Below are 14,745 nucleotides of genomic sequence, written 5' to 3'. Positions count from 1 at the left end.
ATGCCGCTGGTTCCGACCGCCCCGATACCAGAAGCAGCGCCGACCCCTCCTCTCCCTGCGTCTGAAGGGAGCAGCTCCTGCGCCCCGAGGGCCCCGTGCGGCAAGTGAGTGCGGGGTTCGGGGGTGGGGGCACCCCCAAAGCAGCGGGGGGATGCTGCCGCCGGGCGCCGCAGCCCACTCGGGGCATGGGGCTGGTGATGGCGGGGAGAAATCCCCGCTGCCGGCTGACTGCGGCTGGCGACTTCGCCGCTCCCCCCTCCCGTGTGCGTGTGTGTGTGTGTGTGTTTGCGCGCCCGCCGCGGCGGGGGCAGGGTTCACTTCCCGGCTCCCCCCCTTTGCCGGCGAGGCGGGTACCTGTTGGGCAGGCGGCGGGGACGAGGCGCTCCCCGATGCGGGGCGGCCCCCGGCAGCGCTCCGGTGCGGGGCTGGCCGCGGGCCCGGCGCTCCGCGGGGGGGGGGCGAGGTGTGCCCTTTCCCCCCCGCCGCCCCAGCCCGCCCTCCGCCCGGCCCGGCCCGGCCCGGTTCGCCCCTCCCGCGGCCCGGCGGGGCCCGGGCTCCGCCGCGCTGTGCACAGCCCGGGGGGCACGGCCAGCGCCAGCCGGGGGAGCGGGAGAGGCCGCGCCGCTGCTCCCGGCAGCTGATTGCCAGCGAGGGGGAAGCGCCGCAGCTCGGTGCCCGCTGAGCACCTGTCAGACCGCGGAGCCTGATTTATACCTGGCCCTGGCAGCCTCTCCGCTGGGGATTTCCCCCTCATTCCGCTTCTTCTTTATTTATTTTTTTTTTTTTTCTTTTCGCCTCCCCCCTCCCTTCCTGGAGCGGTGTGAAAGGGGGTATTTTCATCAGGGTATAAAGCTGAGAATACAAAGGAAGAGGCGAAGAGCTTCACCTCATTGCCTCATTCTCCCTTTCATGTGAACATCCTGCAACATTTCCTTCATCCTGCCGCATCTCTCACCTGGCCAGCGCTGCCCAGATCATGTCCGCTAAGCTCCTGCCGGTTTTCTTCCTCCTCTCAGTGTTTCACGCCTGGTAAGTCTGCGCTCCCCTCGCCTCCCCCCACCCCCTCTCCTCGCTCCTCGCACCGGGGTTTGCAGGCTGGAGTCCCGCTCGCCGGAGTTTGCAAAATACTCGGCGCCCGGGAAGGACAAGCGGGCTCCCCCGCTCCCTCCCCTCTCCGTGCCGGGGCTTTATTCCCAATCGCGGCTTCCCCCGCTCCCTCCCGGGTCCCGCCTGGCTCCCCGGACAGCCGAAGCCCCGCTGCCGCCGTCCCTCCCAGCTCCCTATGAAGTCGGGAGTCGCCCGTGAGGGCTCTGTCCCGAGCCCGCCCGGCAGAAAGTTTTCCCGCTCCGGCGTCTGCCGGGGTCCGGCGCCCGGCGGGACGGCGGCTGGCGCTGCCCGGCGGCCACGGCTTCCCTCTGCGCCCCAGCCCCGGGAGCCCCGCGGACGGGGCCGGCCTGAGGGGGAGAGGGCAGCCGCGGGAAGCGTCAGCCCAGCGGCCGGGACCATCAGGGGGTGCCGGGGAACCCGGGGGAGGGCGGCGGCTGCCACGCTTAACCGCCTCGCCTTCGGCCCGGAGGGCGGGGAGGGGGCCGGGAGGGGCGCCTGTGGCGGGGAGGGCCGCGCCGGGGAACCCCTGGCACCTGCCTCAGGAGCGGGAAGAGTCTCCCCGGCGGGGCTCCGGTAACGGCTGGAAGTGAGGGGCCAGAAGGGGACAGCCGGCAGCTGCAGCTGTGACCTCTTGGACCAGGCTCGCCGTCGGTCCCGGTGGTTGTCCATGGTACTAGGAAGGGCTCCCCTCCGCATAACCCTGGCAGAGGTGTCACCTCAGCGTCCCCCGCCCCGCAGGATCCACCACAAACAGGGCTGCAGGCGTGCTCAGAGGCCCTTCCCTTCCCTTCCCTTCCCTTCCCTTCCCTTCCCTTCCCTTCCCTTCCCTTCCCTTCCCTTCCCTTCCCTTCCCTTCCCTTCCCTTCCCGCAGACATCCCCATACCCAAGTGGCATCTGTCTCCCAAATCCCCACGGGACCTACAGGCTTTTTCATGTCAGTGCCCAGAGCAAGTCCCAGACATGCATGTGGCAGGAAACCTCTCAGAGATTTCCAGAATTCCTTCTTTGCAGTTTATGCACTGCCTCCTCTCTGGCTCCCCACAGGATCAAAACTAGTGGCCCCTGAGGAGTTTGGGGAAGGTGTGCAGCCGTTCTTCCTCCCCAATTTGAGAATGGCCTCCCATCACCCCACGCTTGTTTCTGTGGATGGCAGGAATATGCTGGGAATTGTCAGACACCAGGTGAAAATGCACCCTCAAGTGCCTTCAGGGAGCTTAATTGTGTAGGGGCAAGCAAGGGAAGTGAAAAAACAAACTCTTAAGGAAGAAAACAAAATGCCCTGAAAAATATGTGTCAGTGTATTAGTGAAACTTCTCCCACCCCCGTTCTTAATCTAGAAGGTAGGTAGGAATTTCCGTGATTTGGAGATACTTTCTAGGAAACAAACTGCTAGAGTGAGGCGATTTAAAAGGTCTGCCAGTGCTTAAACTTTTGTTAGTGACTGGTTTTAAAGAATCAGCTCCCTGAAATGGGAATCATGATCCTATCTGAACTCAGTTCTCGTTTCCACGTGCAGTCTGAATGCATCCAGTGAAGTTGTGGTGGGTGCAGCAGAAAAAGGCGTATGATTTGTGCTCCTTTCCTGTCGGGAATTCAGCACCACTGCAGCGTTTCAGCTCTGAAATAACAACCATGTATGTTTGGAGACGGTGCCTCCTTTGAGAATGGTTCTGTAACTGCAGTATTAAAACACAGGGCTTGTCATGAATCTGGGGGAGAGAAAAAAGCCCCACAAAAAAATCCTCTTGAGGTTTTTTAATGCTCATTTAGTGAATCATACAAAAAAGATCAAGTTTTTTAAAAATACAGCTCACTAACAGAGGAGGCATGGTTGTCTATTAAAAATTTTCCCTAAGTTTTTTCTACTTTTGCAACTTGGTTATATGAACTCTCTGTAGAAAATCCTCAGAGACTAGGTTTCAAAATTATTTTTATACAGGAATTGTACCTAGAGCACTTGCAATTTGTGAGGTCACGTTAAGTGATTCATGGCTAATCCTTAGGGGCATATTGGCTGTAGAGCAATTTCAATTAAAAGTTTCATTAAATGCTTGAATGGTGGTCTACAAGCAACTTTGAGGGTTGATGATTCTCTGTGATAAAATTTTTATACTTGTATTAATTTTTTTTTTCCTGTTACTATAGAGTGTCTTTCAAGTCTCCTAGACATTGAAGAAATTTTAAAAGACACCAGTGTCATTATGGAGGGAAGGAGAGGGGGAGAAAGGAGGTTGTTCTGATGTGTGTAGCACATCCCATGAATAAGAAAGGCTGGTGCCTGATTCTCCATTGCTTTGCACCTTGCATAATTATTGACATTTGTGTAAAAAGGCTGCAAAATTATATTGTATTACCAGGGCAACTGCAGGTCAAAGCAACACATTACTGCTGTAGGTTCCACCACTGAGGCTGTCTTTTCTCCGGAGAACTTCTTCTCAGTTTAACTGTCATAGATTTTCTCCACTGAGAGACATCAAACAGTTTTGGTTTCTAAGATACCAAAAGATACATCTTCAAATCAACATTTTACTGTTCATGCACAAAAAGCTGCACAAATGAAATTAGTCTTGAGTGTAAACAGCTCTAGCTGTGATTTCTGGGCAAACTGTAGTTTCACCACATTCGTAGTAGCATACTCTTAAAATAAAAATAATCCACCTATGAAGCAAAGAGGTCACAACTCTTGGTGTAGTACTGTTTTTTAAAAAAGTCATTAAAACTACAGGGAAATTCAGATTAATTTATGCAATGTATTTGTGTGCTTGTGATAATCCATCTTAAATTCAAGGAGCAAGCTCTTAATTCTAAGCCTTGTAATACATTAAAATCTGAAATTCAGGCACTGAGAATATAATAATTTATTAATAGGATAAAATGATCAGGAAGTATTAAAAGATCTGAATTTTTAATACTCTTATTAGCCTTTGTGCAAGAGATGAATCAGTTGTCTTGATGTATTAATAAAATAATACTGCAGATGTTCACTCTTCGTAAGAGTATATTGTAAACTAACTAGTTGGGATAGGTTGGTTAAAATACAGGATATAAAATACTACTCTGATAGCTACATTAACTATACCCAGAGTATAATTTTTTGAGACATTGGCAGAAGACAATTTCTAAACAATTCTCAATCGCGACCCATCCACAGATACTCAACAACCGTTCATTGGAACATCCTGTTGCAAAAACAGCCTAAGGCTAGGTAGATGCAAAGCCAAAGGAGATATCTAAAACTTCTTTAGATGAGTGTGGAGATTTACCCACAATGTAAATTCAGATTTTAGTTATGTAAAATAACATCTGTTTGATTTGTTATTGCAGTTCTAGAAAGGTTGAAGAGGATGAATATGAAGATGGAACAACTAACCAAAAATGGGTTTTAGCTCCAAAAACACAAGACACAGATGTGACTCTCATCCTAAACAAGCTGTTGAGAGAGTATGACAAAAAGCTGCGGCCAGATATTGGAAGTAAGTACTACTTTCTGTACAAGTGAGGGGAAGCGTCTATGGGTGCAGAAAAGACGTTATATTTTGGTTACTGGGCACAAATGTCTGGGAAAGTAGAAGTGGGTTTTTTTAGTGTTGTTTTTTGTTTTTTTTTTTTTTTTCCCGAAGTTCATTTCCAAGTCAACAAATGCTAATTCTCATGGGAAGGTGTGGTGATAACTTAGGGTGCTGAATTCTGTTTTGCTTGTACACAGTTTGTGTAGAGATATAGAAGGGCTAGCTCTAAAATATTCAGCAGGTCTTTGGCAGAGTTAGGAACATACTCTTTTATCATGCAGTCCATGCATATGACAAACTCATGTTCTGAGAAGCGATCAAACCCTGAACAAATTAAAAACAAAATGTAGGACACAGCAAGAGAAGAACGTGCATCTACCTTCTTCAAACTGTGATTATGAAAGTTACATTCCTTAATGATGAGAAGGCGGCACTAGGATTTACCTTTGTATAGGGCAACTCTAGAGATTTTCCTCCCCAAACCAGCAGATACATTATCTGCAAGAGAAATCTGATATAATGGAAGTGTCTTGTGGGCAGTACTACTACATATAAGTATGCATGTAGATAAGAACCAGTAGATACCTGCATGTAACAACTCTGAGCTCATTTTCTTTTTTTTTTTTTTTTTTTTTTTTTTAATTTTCTTTAATTTGTATAATGAGGTTGTGTGTTTCAAACCAGTGGTTTTTTACCTTTTGTGGTTATACCCTGTTTTCTTCGTTTGAACCCTTAGGTCAGAATGGCTATAGCACAACTGCTGCTTAGTTTGTTCATGGCAAATTTGTTTGACAGAAATCAGAGACAATTTATCATCTACATGTACTATACCTTTTATATACTTCAGAGTGAACAGGGAATGGGGAATGCTCAAAACAACCACCTAATATAATTTTCTTTTTCTAGTTTTTTTTCAGAGATTAGTGGGGGAATTCTTACTGATTATAAGTGAAACTATATTTGCTGATGGCACACGTATTGATATACTTTCTAGGGGATCCCTTTGGGTCCTTACATGGAAGAGCCATCTGTATCCACCATTACAATTATTAAGTGTCTCATAGCTACACATTAATATTATAGTTTCAGAAAAAAACCTATGCTGTGATATGAAATAAAATGGGATGTTTGTGGTTTTTTTTTTTTGTTTGTGTTTTTTTTTTTATAGCTCTTACTTTGATTTTCTGTAGTATTTGCAAAGATCATATTTGATACATATGTCTGTTTTTAATACAGAGTGACATTTCTCCTCTCTCTCTCTCTCTCTCTCTCTCCTTAGTTTATCATACTGGATTTAGCTGATCTTTAGTATCTGATGGAGAAGTGCTTTAATGCAGTTCCCCACTCATATCAATATCTGAACATTCTCAGACCAATTTTTTATTTTACTTTGTATACCATGTCCTCAGATCACTGACTTCAGGCAGAGTAAATTATGTTATGCCTATGTGGGGCAAAGCAATCATTCAAAGTCCCCCTGTCAGGTGCCATAAAATCAGTAGAGGTCAGATATATCTTACAGCACTGGAAAATCATTGTTACCGAAATAATTCCTTTTGCGTCTCCACAAACTTTCATAAATCACATTTTAGAGAAAAGAGTTAAATTACATAGCTCCTCATATATCCTATCAAAGAGAGATTTTTACAGTTCTCAACTACATCTATCTATTTCTATCAAGCATCTCAGTCCAAGGCCATTTTTCTCTTTGATAGGAATCTGGCTACTTTAGAACTTGAGCTGTTTGTTGTTAAGTTGCTAGAGAAGTTAGTTCACCCCTGGCTTCCTTCCCTGGTCCCTCTTCCCTCCTCTCCTACCTTTGATGCAGATAAATAACACTGCTCTTTTGAAGCCAAGGAGCTGCTGCATTTGTCAAGGAGAACACAGGGGGAATGCTAGAGAATCAGGCATTATATCTAACTTCCCTGAATTACTGGCTGGTGCCTTGCACATGAGAACATCTTCCTTTCCATCTGGGAGAAGATTATCCTCCAGAATAAATGGTTGACTTGTCCTGGAAAGTGAACTGTGCTCCTACACCAAAGGTTTCAGTATTAATACAGATCACTTAAAGCATAATGCATAGCAGTTAAAGCACTAGGAAAAAAAAAAAAAAAGTAGTGGACCAGGTAACACAAAGCATACAATAAGAAAATGCATGTTTTGGAATTTATAGAAAGCATGGGATGAACCATTGGGGAAAGAGAGAAGTAATTCTCAGAACCAAGCAGAAGTGCAGTCAATAAAACATGCTGAGGGTTAAATCCAGGACTAGCATGCAGTCAGCTACTCATTAGGACCTTTACATTTGTGCAGTGCTGCCTGTAAACAAATTGTCTCACAGGACAGGTAACACTCACTGTTTCATGCCATATTGCTCTTCACCCAGTTTTCCAATCCTTTATTGCAAAGCCGCTATTTCTAACAGTGGATAACTTTAGCAATGCTCCTGAAGAAATGGTCTTCTCTCTGAATGCGTCAAAAAAGCCTAGGAAAATACTTTGCACTTTCAAAGGTTAGGATTGCCATTTTTTAAGTCACTTGGGAATACACTTTTGCAAGCCAAAGTCCATGGGGAGAATGGGAGGAGGCTGTCACAAAATACCTTCTGAAAATAGAAGGTATTGAACTGCATGCTGACCCAGGCAGTGATTTTTCCATGGGCTTTCATCATTCCCAGGGCAGCTGATGTTTTGGCTAGCTCAGGTATGTCCTGGCACTGTACAGGCATATTCAGAGTGTCCACTTGCCAAACTATGGGCACTGAGTTCTTCAGTGATCACGTCACCTCCGGGTCAGGAGTGTGGCTGTCAGTGAATGAACCCCTGTCAACAGACACTCAGCCACCCTCCTTCCTCCTCCCCACCCAGACCATATAAACTACTGTAAAGAGTGTGTAGGTCAGTGCTAAGCTGCAAGGCATAACTTGCTCTTTCCTTTCTTCTTTTTTTCTTATGCTTGCCTATACTTGACCTAGACTTTCCTGTAAATGACTGTTGGTCAGATCACATGCTTGATCTACGCTCAGCAGTACAGGCATAATCTGCAAAGGTTCCGAGCCAGGATTTTGAAAGCGTGAATTGGACAACCTAAGTATTAGGCAAAACAGTTACCCTGTGAAGGCTATCAGCAATGTGACACCGTAACAGGACCTGTCTTGCTAAAAGGAGCCTTTGGTCTTTGGAAACAAAGGAGAGTTCTACCAGCAGGGGACCGTCTGACTGCATTCCCTGTGGCCACACACTTGGCAGAGTTCTTGTCTCCATAAATATCACAGCTTGTGAAGGTTTTCATTTTAATGGTGGCATCTGGCAGTTTTCCATTATACCACAGAACATACATGCTTTTCAGAATTGAAAAAAAAAAAAAAAAAAAGAAAGAAAAGAAAGTACTTCACACTGAACAGCTTATATCAGTATACTGATTAGATCAAAAAGTGTTTTATGGAAACAAAGCATCTTTCCCACCTACTTTTTTACCAGCTACAATTATAGGGCTGAGAATTGTGGGTCTGTTGCATGGTATAAAGGGCACCAGTCCCAGATAATAAGTAAACCCATTCTGAACTATGAAGGTTTAAAAATCTCTTCCATAGGCAGGTACTCTGTAGTTTCTTTGTAGTTCTTTGACGTGAAGACTCATTCAATGGATATGCAACAAGTCTTACTACCCTGCAAGAGTGATTTTTTCTTTTACCCCCATGTCACACTGGCTTAAGTCCTGACATTTAGTTGGACTATGTTCTGGCCCTGAAATTTTGCTTCCTCTTTATTGATAAAATGAGAACAGAAATAATAGGCAAACCAACAGACCACAGAGTGGAATGATGATAATTACAGCTAGAAAAATCTCAGTCTTATTTGGGTTCTATTAATAAACCAGGTTTTTGCCACTGCTCTATTTTTGATTAACCGATTTAAAATTTGTTTCATTTTTAAAAAAACAACAATGAAGCAAGCCACAGGTAAATTAAATAGCACATGACAAAATATATTTCCTTCAGAGTCACTTTGCTTTACTGAAACCTTTCCTCTCACCTTCCTCAATGGGCAGCTTAGTGCACAATGGAGTCCTGGAAAATTAAGCTACCTTCATTACTCTTCATTGTTTTGTTCTTACTTTCATATGCAATGTAGGTTGCCTTAAACAGACAGAAAGTTTGTAGCAGTGTATTCTTCCAAAGTGAGTTTTGCCAATCACATTCCCTGAGTGAGCTTTACATGTGGAAGATAATATGCTAACTTTTTCTTTCATTGTGAAAGTCACCCTACCCATCTAAAAGGTTACTCTGTGAGAGGTGTCTGAAATGTGCCGTTAGCAGCGGGAGTAAAAAAAATCTCACCCGAGACCAGGCTCAGGGCTGCAGAACTCATTTGGATCGTGAAGAGCAGTAAGTCTTAAGAGTTGCCTTTTGATAGGTAGCTGGTTTGCTCACCTCAGAGAGAAGATCTTTTTTCTCTTGCTCATTAAGAAGCAGTAACTAACACGAGACAAAATTTCAGTGACAACAAGGCATTATTAATGTTAAGATTAGTTCACAAGCTGAGCTGAACTCCAAGCTTCCTTCTTATCTGAACCTGCTAATGTGAAAGGAAACATTTTATTTCACCAGTAATTTTTAGAGAACAAAACTGTTCCCTGAGCATCTCTAACAAGCAGTCAGTTACCTCAGCACTCTAATTTCAGTACAAAAGATATTCTAAAACACACATCCTGCAGTCTGACCAAGTGCTCTCCGGACCTCCTGTGATTACCTGCCCTTTTCCCCAACTCCTGAAATACCTTCCCCAGAACACAACAGGTCTAGAATAAGGAGTTACACACACGTGTTAGGTACAGACAGAACTGCTGTCCACTAACTTTCCCCATGGTGTTCCTAATGTGAAGAAGTGGTGTTAGGAAAGTGATAATTTTCTGGTTTATGTTTTTAAAAAATTCGTTAAAAATCATTGGAAAAAAAATAGAAAGGTTTTTTCCCCTGAATTTCAGGGTGTAACAATGGTCTTTGCAGTTGTTTATATTCTACTAAAGTTCAATACTTTCAGTTAATTTCTATTTCAGAGGCTGGAGCAAAATAATGCTGGTAAGAGAAAAGCCAACTAGAAGGAACTACACTCTAGTGTACTCAAACTACCCAGGGAAATTGAAAGTAGAATGTGATCATACTAGAAATTAAGCTAAAAAAATATTAAAAAATTTCAAGGAATAGCAAGTTAAAAGACAGAACTTCTGTGCCTCAGAGGTACTTAGCTGACAGGTAGTTTTTCAACTTATACTTCTTGTAATGGTCAGCCAGAACTGAAAAGACCGAATTCCATTTTTAATGCAATAGAAGTCTTGTGTAAATGTGGTAGTTTATTGTATTAATTTATTTTTCCTATACTTTCTAGCACTTGGTTTCTAAGCTGCCTGCCTTCCTACTTTATATTAAAAAAAAGTCAAGCTGACATCAAATCAAACTTGAGGCAAGAGCATTATGGGAGAGACAGAACAAGCATGAATAATACTAATTTTACTGATATTCACTGAAAGGGCAGTAGGATAACTTGTGTGTTTGCATCCTCTGTTTCTCAAATGTATCACTATATTAGGGAAGGCTATGAACTGCACATGTTGAGGAAAGCTTCATTAGCTTGTGTTCAGAGGTGCTTTCACCACTAATGCCTGCTTTTCCCTCCTTTTTCATTATACTGCAGTAACAAGATTCCTCTTGGATCCTCTAGATATTTGTACAGCTTCTAATGGTCCCCTGTATTTTTTGTGTATTTATAAGCCCAAATAAGTTTGGTTTGAAGTATGAAAGTGTATACACACACGTACATATACCTCCTGATTTAATGCCTATATACCTTCTGACTCTGACAGTTCTAGCCATCCTGAGAGTCCAGCTCCTCACATATCTTTAGAACCATTAGGCAAATTTCTGAAGACAAGAGCAGTCTCACAAATAGCTGTACAACTCTCAGTACCTTGAGTAGGTTTGTACAAGTGTAGCTAGTATAAATAGGTGGGCTCGTTTGTGTTGGCAAACATAGAAGAGTAAGTTCTGTCTGGCATGTTTTACTGTACTGGCTTGGCAGGGTTTAACAGCAATTCTCTTTCTAAGCAGTTAAAGCTCTCTCTGTAACTAATTTAAGCAGTTTCTCAGTGTATGCAGGGAGCAGATCTGTTGGCTGAGTGGGCACAAGTTTTATTCTGTTACTTTTTAAAGGAGATGTGCATTTTCAAGTACAATCCTAATGGAAAACTCGAGTTCTGAAGCTGTATCACAACCTTTCTTCTGTCAGACCTGCCTTAGAAGGCCACACAGAAATCAACCCTGAAGTGCACCACAGGCTGCTACCACTGTGATTGTCAAGTTATTTTTGCTAACTGCTGATTGCCACACCTGATACTCTTTAAATTAGCTCCAGCAAGGTTTCCCCATATGTGGTGACAGAGGATTGCTTATTGCTTCGCAGATCAAAATATTTCTCAGATCATAGTGCAGAGAAGGCTGTAAACTGTCATGCGAGGCCAAATGACTACTTTCTTCTTTAAGTCTTTTTTTTGTGTTAGCCTATGAGAAACAGTATCAGACATCTTGTAACAGGAAGTAGTGAAAGAGACAGTTGTCACTTAGGGATTGATTATAGACAGTTGTACCTGGAGACTTAACCAGTGTGTAAAGGTACTACCCACTGGAAGGAGAGAGGAAATGAATTCTGTTTGTGTTATGGCAGCATTCAGGAGGGGAAAGCTGTACTCCTGGATCCAACTTCTGCAATACTGGGTTCTGCAGATGATCGTGGACATTAGTCTAATTTGGGTTTATACGGAAGAAGAAACTCAGATAACCCATTGGTGAGGATGAGGAGTACTGTGATTAAGACTCATTTAGGAAACAAGTCTGAATATAGTGAGAGCTGAAAAAGATCATAAGAAAAAATGTCAGAAATGTTTTAATTGTTCTTGTTGATACTTCCCTTCTTCTGTTTTTGGGAATGTAAAGTGGGTTGTCTATTTCAGAAAATTTTTGTTCTGATTCAGCCACCAAACTGGTAATCCATTAACTGTCCCATTTCCATGAGTAAGACAGTAGATACAAAGACTATTTTAGCGCCAGGCATCTCCCACACATTATGTGTAAGCACACCTATGCAAGAAGAGGAATATTCCTGAGAAAAGGGTTGCTACTCGATACAAACAAGAACCACCCCTGTTCTAGTTGGGAGGATAGAAGGGATTTCTTGATTGTCTGCAGGACTTCTATTTTTCTAGCATCTTCAGTAATTAATGCTTTCTTCTGCAGACTTTGCCATGAACATTTCTACAATATCAATTCCAAGACTAATAAGTGAGGGGTAAACTACTCTATGGCCACTCCAAAGTCCTAGTTTTAGATTTTGAAATCTGGGATCCATGTCTGAGTTTTAAAACATGACATAAATAAATAGGTTGGTTGAACCTAATCCTTGTCTGGTGCCAGTATAGTGCATCAAACATAGACTCAAAATAGAGCATGGGAACATTTCTCATTAGGATAGGCTGTTGATAGTGAACTTTTTCATGCCTATGTTCTGCTCTTCAAATTGCTTAACCATGAAGCTGAGTAGAGGGGAATTTCTGACTTTTGTTTCTGACCTGGTTTGGTTCACAGCTTCTCAACTGTCAGGGAAACACCTTACTTTTTACTCATCCTTCTCTCAGGTAAAACTCTTAATATGTCATACTAAAAGAAATTGTGGTGAAATTTTGTTCCAATGCAGTGACCCTGAAGCCCTCTAATTTAATGTTTCTGGTTTAAAAAAATAAGAATGTGTTGGGGTTTTATTTTTCAATTATTTAACAGGTTTGATTTTCTTTTATTCTTTTTTGTTTCATTTTTTGAGAACACCTGATTTAAATCAAATGCTGGAAAGCAACACTTTAAAGCTTACACTACTTCAGTATATAGAAAAATTCAGTATGCAAACACTTTGTTTTTCTAAAATTAATCTCATAATTTAACCAAGTAATACAGTTCTTTGCAGATAAAACTGCTCTTTTCTCTTACTTCTAATGGGCCACTTGTATCTTTGCAATACTTATGTCTTTCTTGTAGTCTGTTGGTTGACAAAGATGTAATGGTTTTGTGTTGGAGAGAGAGGCCTTTTACCAAAGTACTTAACAGCAAGGTCCCTTACAACACAACCTTTGTGAATGTAAATAATTTATTTAAACAGATAACTCATTTAGAGTTTTATTTCCTGACAGTGCTTACTTGCTAAAATGGCTTGATACAAGTTCAGACTCAATGTTTTTCTTGAGTGGCATTGTAGGTAGGAAAGTTTGTTTGACAGTTAGTGTTTGCCAAACTCTTCATTTCAGCTGTCAGACTCAAAGCTATATGTAGTAGCTGCTAGTTCTTATTTTCTCTTTTTTTCCATAACTTCACCTAAGAAATATTAGAGGAAGTTGGGAGTATAGCATACAGGCATTTGGGATGCCACAGACTTAAATTTAGGTAAGAGTCTGGAAAAGTCTGAAATATTAATTACATAATTCTTCTCTTCCTTCCTTCTGCAATTACCTAGACTATGCTGGCTCTTCCAAGTGTAGAAATGTATTTAGAAGTCTTTTTTTTTTTTTTTGTTAAAGAGGGTTCTGAGCAGATATTTGTAAATTGGACAGATGTACAGTACTATAGTTGCCATTCTGAGGTTGTGGCACAAACTAATAGTCTGTCATCTTTAAACAAGGAAAACTTTCTGCACATAATATTTTAAAATATTGTTGCTCCTTTTTGCAATTGTATGGTTTTCTTAAGACTGCTATTGTTCATCTGGACCTTGGTTTCTAGTTTGTTTGACTTTGCAGGAACAAATTCTATTATTGTTCATCCTCATGATATCATACAGGACCTCCCCCCATCCTATGAATATAAATAAAACAAAATTGGAAACTTTAGGGTTTGATTGTAAACCAGCCTAACTATTAAGAACTATAGTTTTCATTCCCCAAAAACATAATACTGGAAAAATTAGAACTTGTGCATTAGGCAAAGTAAATGAAAAACGGAAGTGCTGAAGGTTGATTGGTGGTAGGATATGAAGAATAAAAGTGCTTTGTAGTTAATCGAGGAAGTCCGTTTATGTGCACACTATCATTCTCCTGGACATAATGGCAACAAAACCTGGCATGTGAATAAAATGCCCTATTCAGAAGAGTTCTTACCCTGATATTGCTGTCATCCAAATGTTCTTTCAACTCTGCACCAAACTTTTCATTATCCTTTTGATTTTCATTTGCAGTCCCATTTTGGTAGTTTGATCCTACAACATAGGGATGACAGTTCTGTTAGAGTTTCTCTGGCTGTAGCAAGTGGAGAGCTTTGACCTCTGTCTGTTGTACAAGTCTATTCTCTTATATTCAGGAAGAATGAGTCTTTTTTTTTTTTTTTTTTTTTTTTTTTAATTTTCCTCACTGATATCTTTGTAGAATCATAGCATAGAATCATACAATCATTTAGGTTGGAAAAGACCTTTAAGAACATTGAGTCCAACTGTAAACCTAACACTGGGATGTCCACCACTAACCATGTCCCTAAGTGCCACATCTACATGTCTTTTAAATATCTCTGTGGATGGTGACTCAACCACTTCCTGTTACTATGTCTTTCTTCAAATGTGGTAATTTGTCCTAAAATATAAAATTTTTAGCTGACCACAATTATCCCTGAGAAGTGACTTGTTAGCATAAGCATTTGTATTACAGGAACAAAAAGGTAATTAGATGTTGCCTATAAGGTCATATGGGGAATTATTAATAGTCATCATCACTAACACAAAGTAAATATTAACACTATAGTGACTGCTACTACAGTTATCGATAACTGTGTAATGATTTATTACAGCTTTATCCTAATTTAAAAACAGCAATTTATGTGCTAATGAGATAATGTAAAATATCATTATAGAGTATTTTTAAAAAATATTCCTGTAAAGTCAATCTTGTTAGTCTTTTGTGTTCGGAAGTCTTGTGGAACTTAGGCAGAGTTTAAGTGGCTGTTTCTGGAACAGAGCTCACATTGTGTTTGTTATATGGTTGTGTGCCTTCTAAAAATCTAGTGCTAATTGCTTTGCTTCCATAAATATATAAATATTGATC

At 41.9% G+C, this 14,745-nt stretch overlaps 1 protein-coding gene across 1 annotated transcript in view; it reads left to right on the top strand.

The window, feature by feature from the left end:
• Positions 1 to 860: 860 nt before the first annotated feature.
• The window catches only part of GABRG3 (gamma-aminobutyric acid type A receptor subunit gamma3), a 326,293-nt gene continuing 312,408 nt past the window's right edge, over positions 861 to 14,745 (top strand). The window contains exons 1-2 of the mRNA XM_074930235.1: positions 861 to 1,029; positions 4,433 to 4,581. Coding sequence (XP_074786336.1) covers positions 977 to 1,029; positions 4,433 to 4,581 — 202 coding nt within the window. The 5' untranslated portion in view covers positions 861 to 976. The remainder of the gene's footprint in view (positions 1,030 to 4,432; positions 4,582 to 14,745) is intronic.

This window comes from Athene noctua, chromosome 1 (assembly GCF_965140245.1).
Source record: "Athene noctua chromosome 1, bAthNoc1.hap1.1, whole genome shotgun sequence".
NCBI lineage: Eukaryota > Metazoa > Chordata > Aves > Strigiformes > Strigidae > Athene > Athene noctua.
Note: the sequence above shows the minus strand (reverse complement) of the source record. Positions and strands in the feature narration are given on the sequence as shown.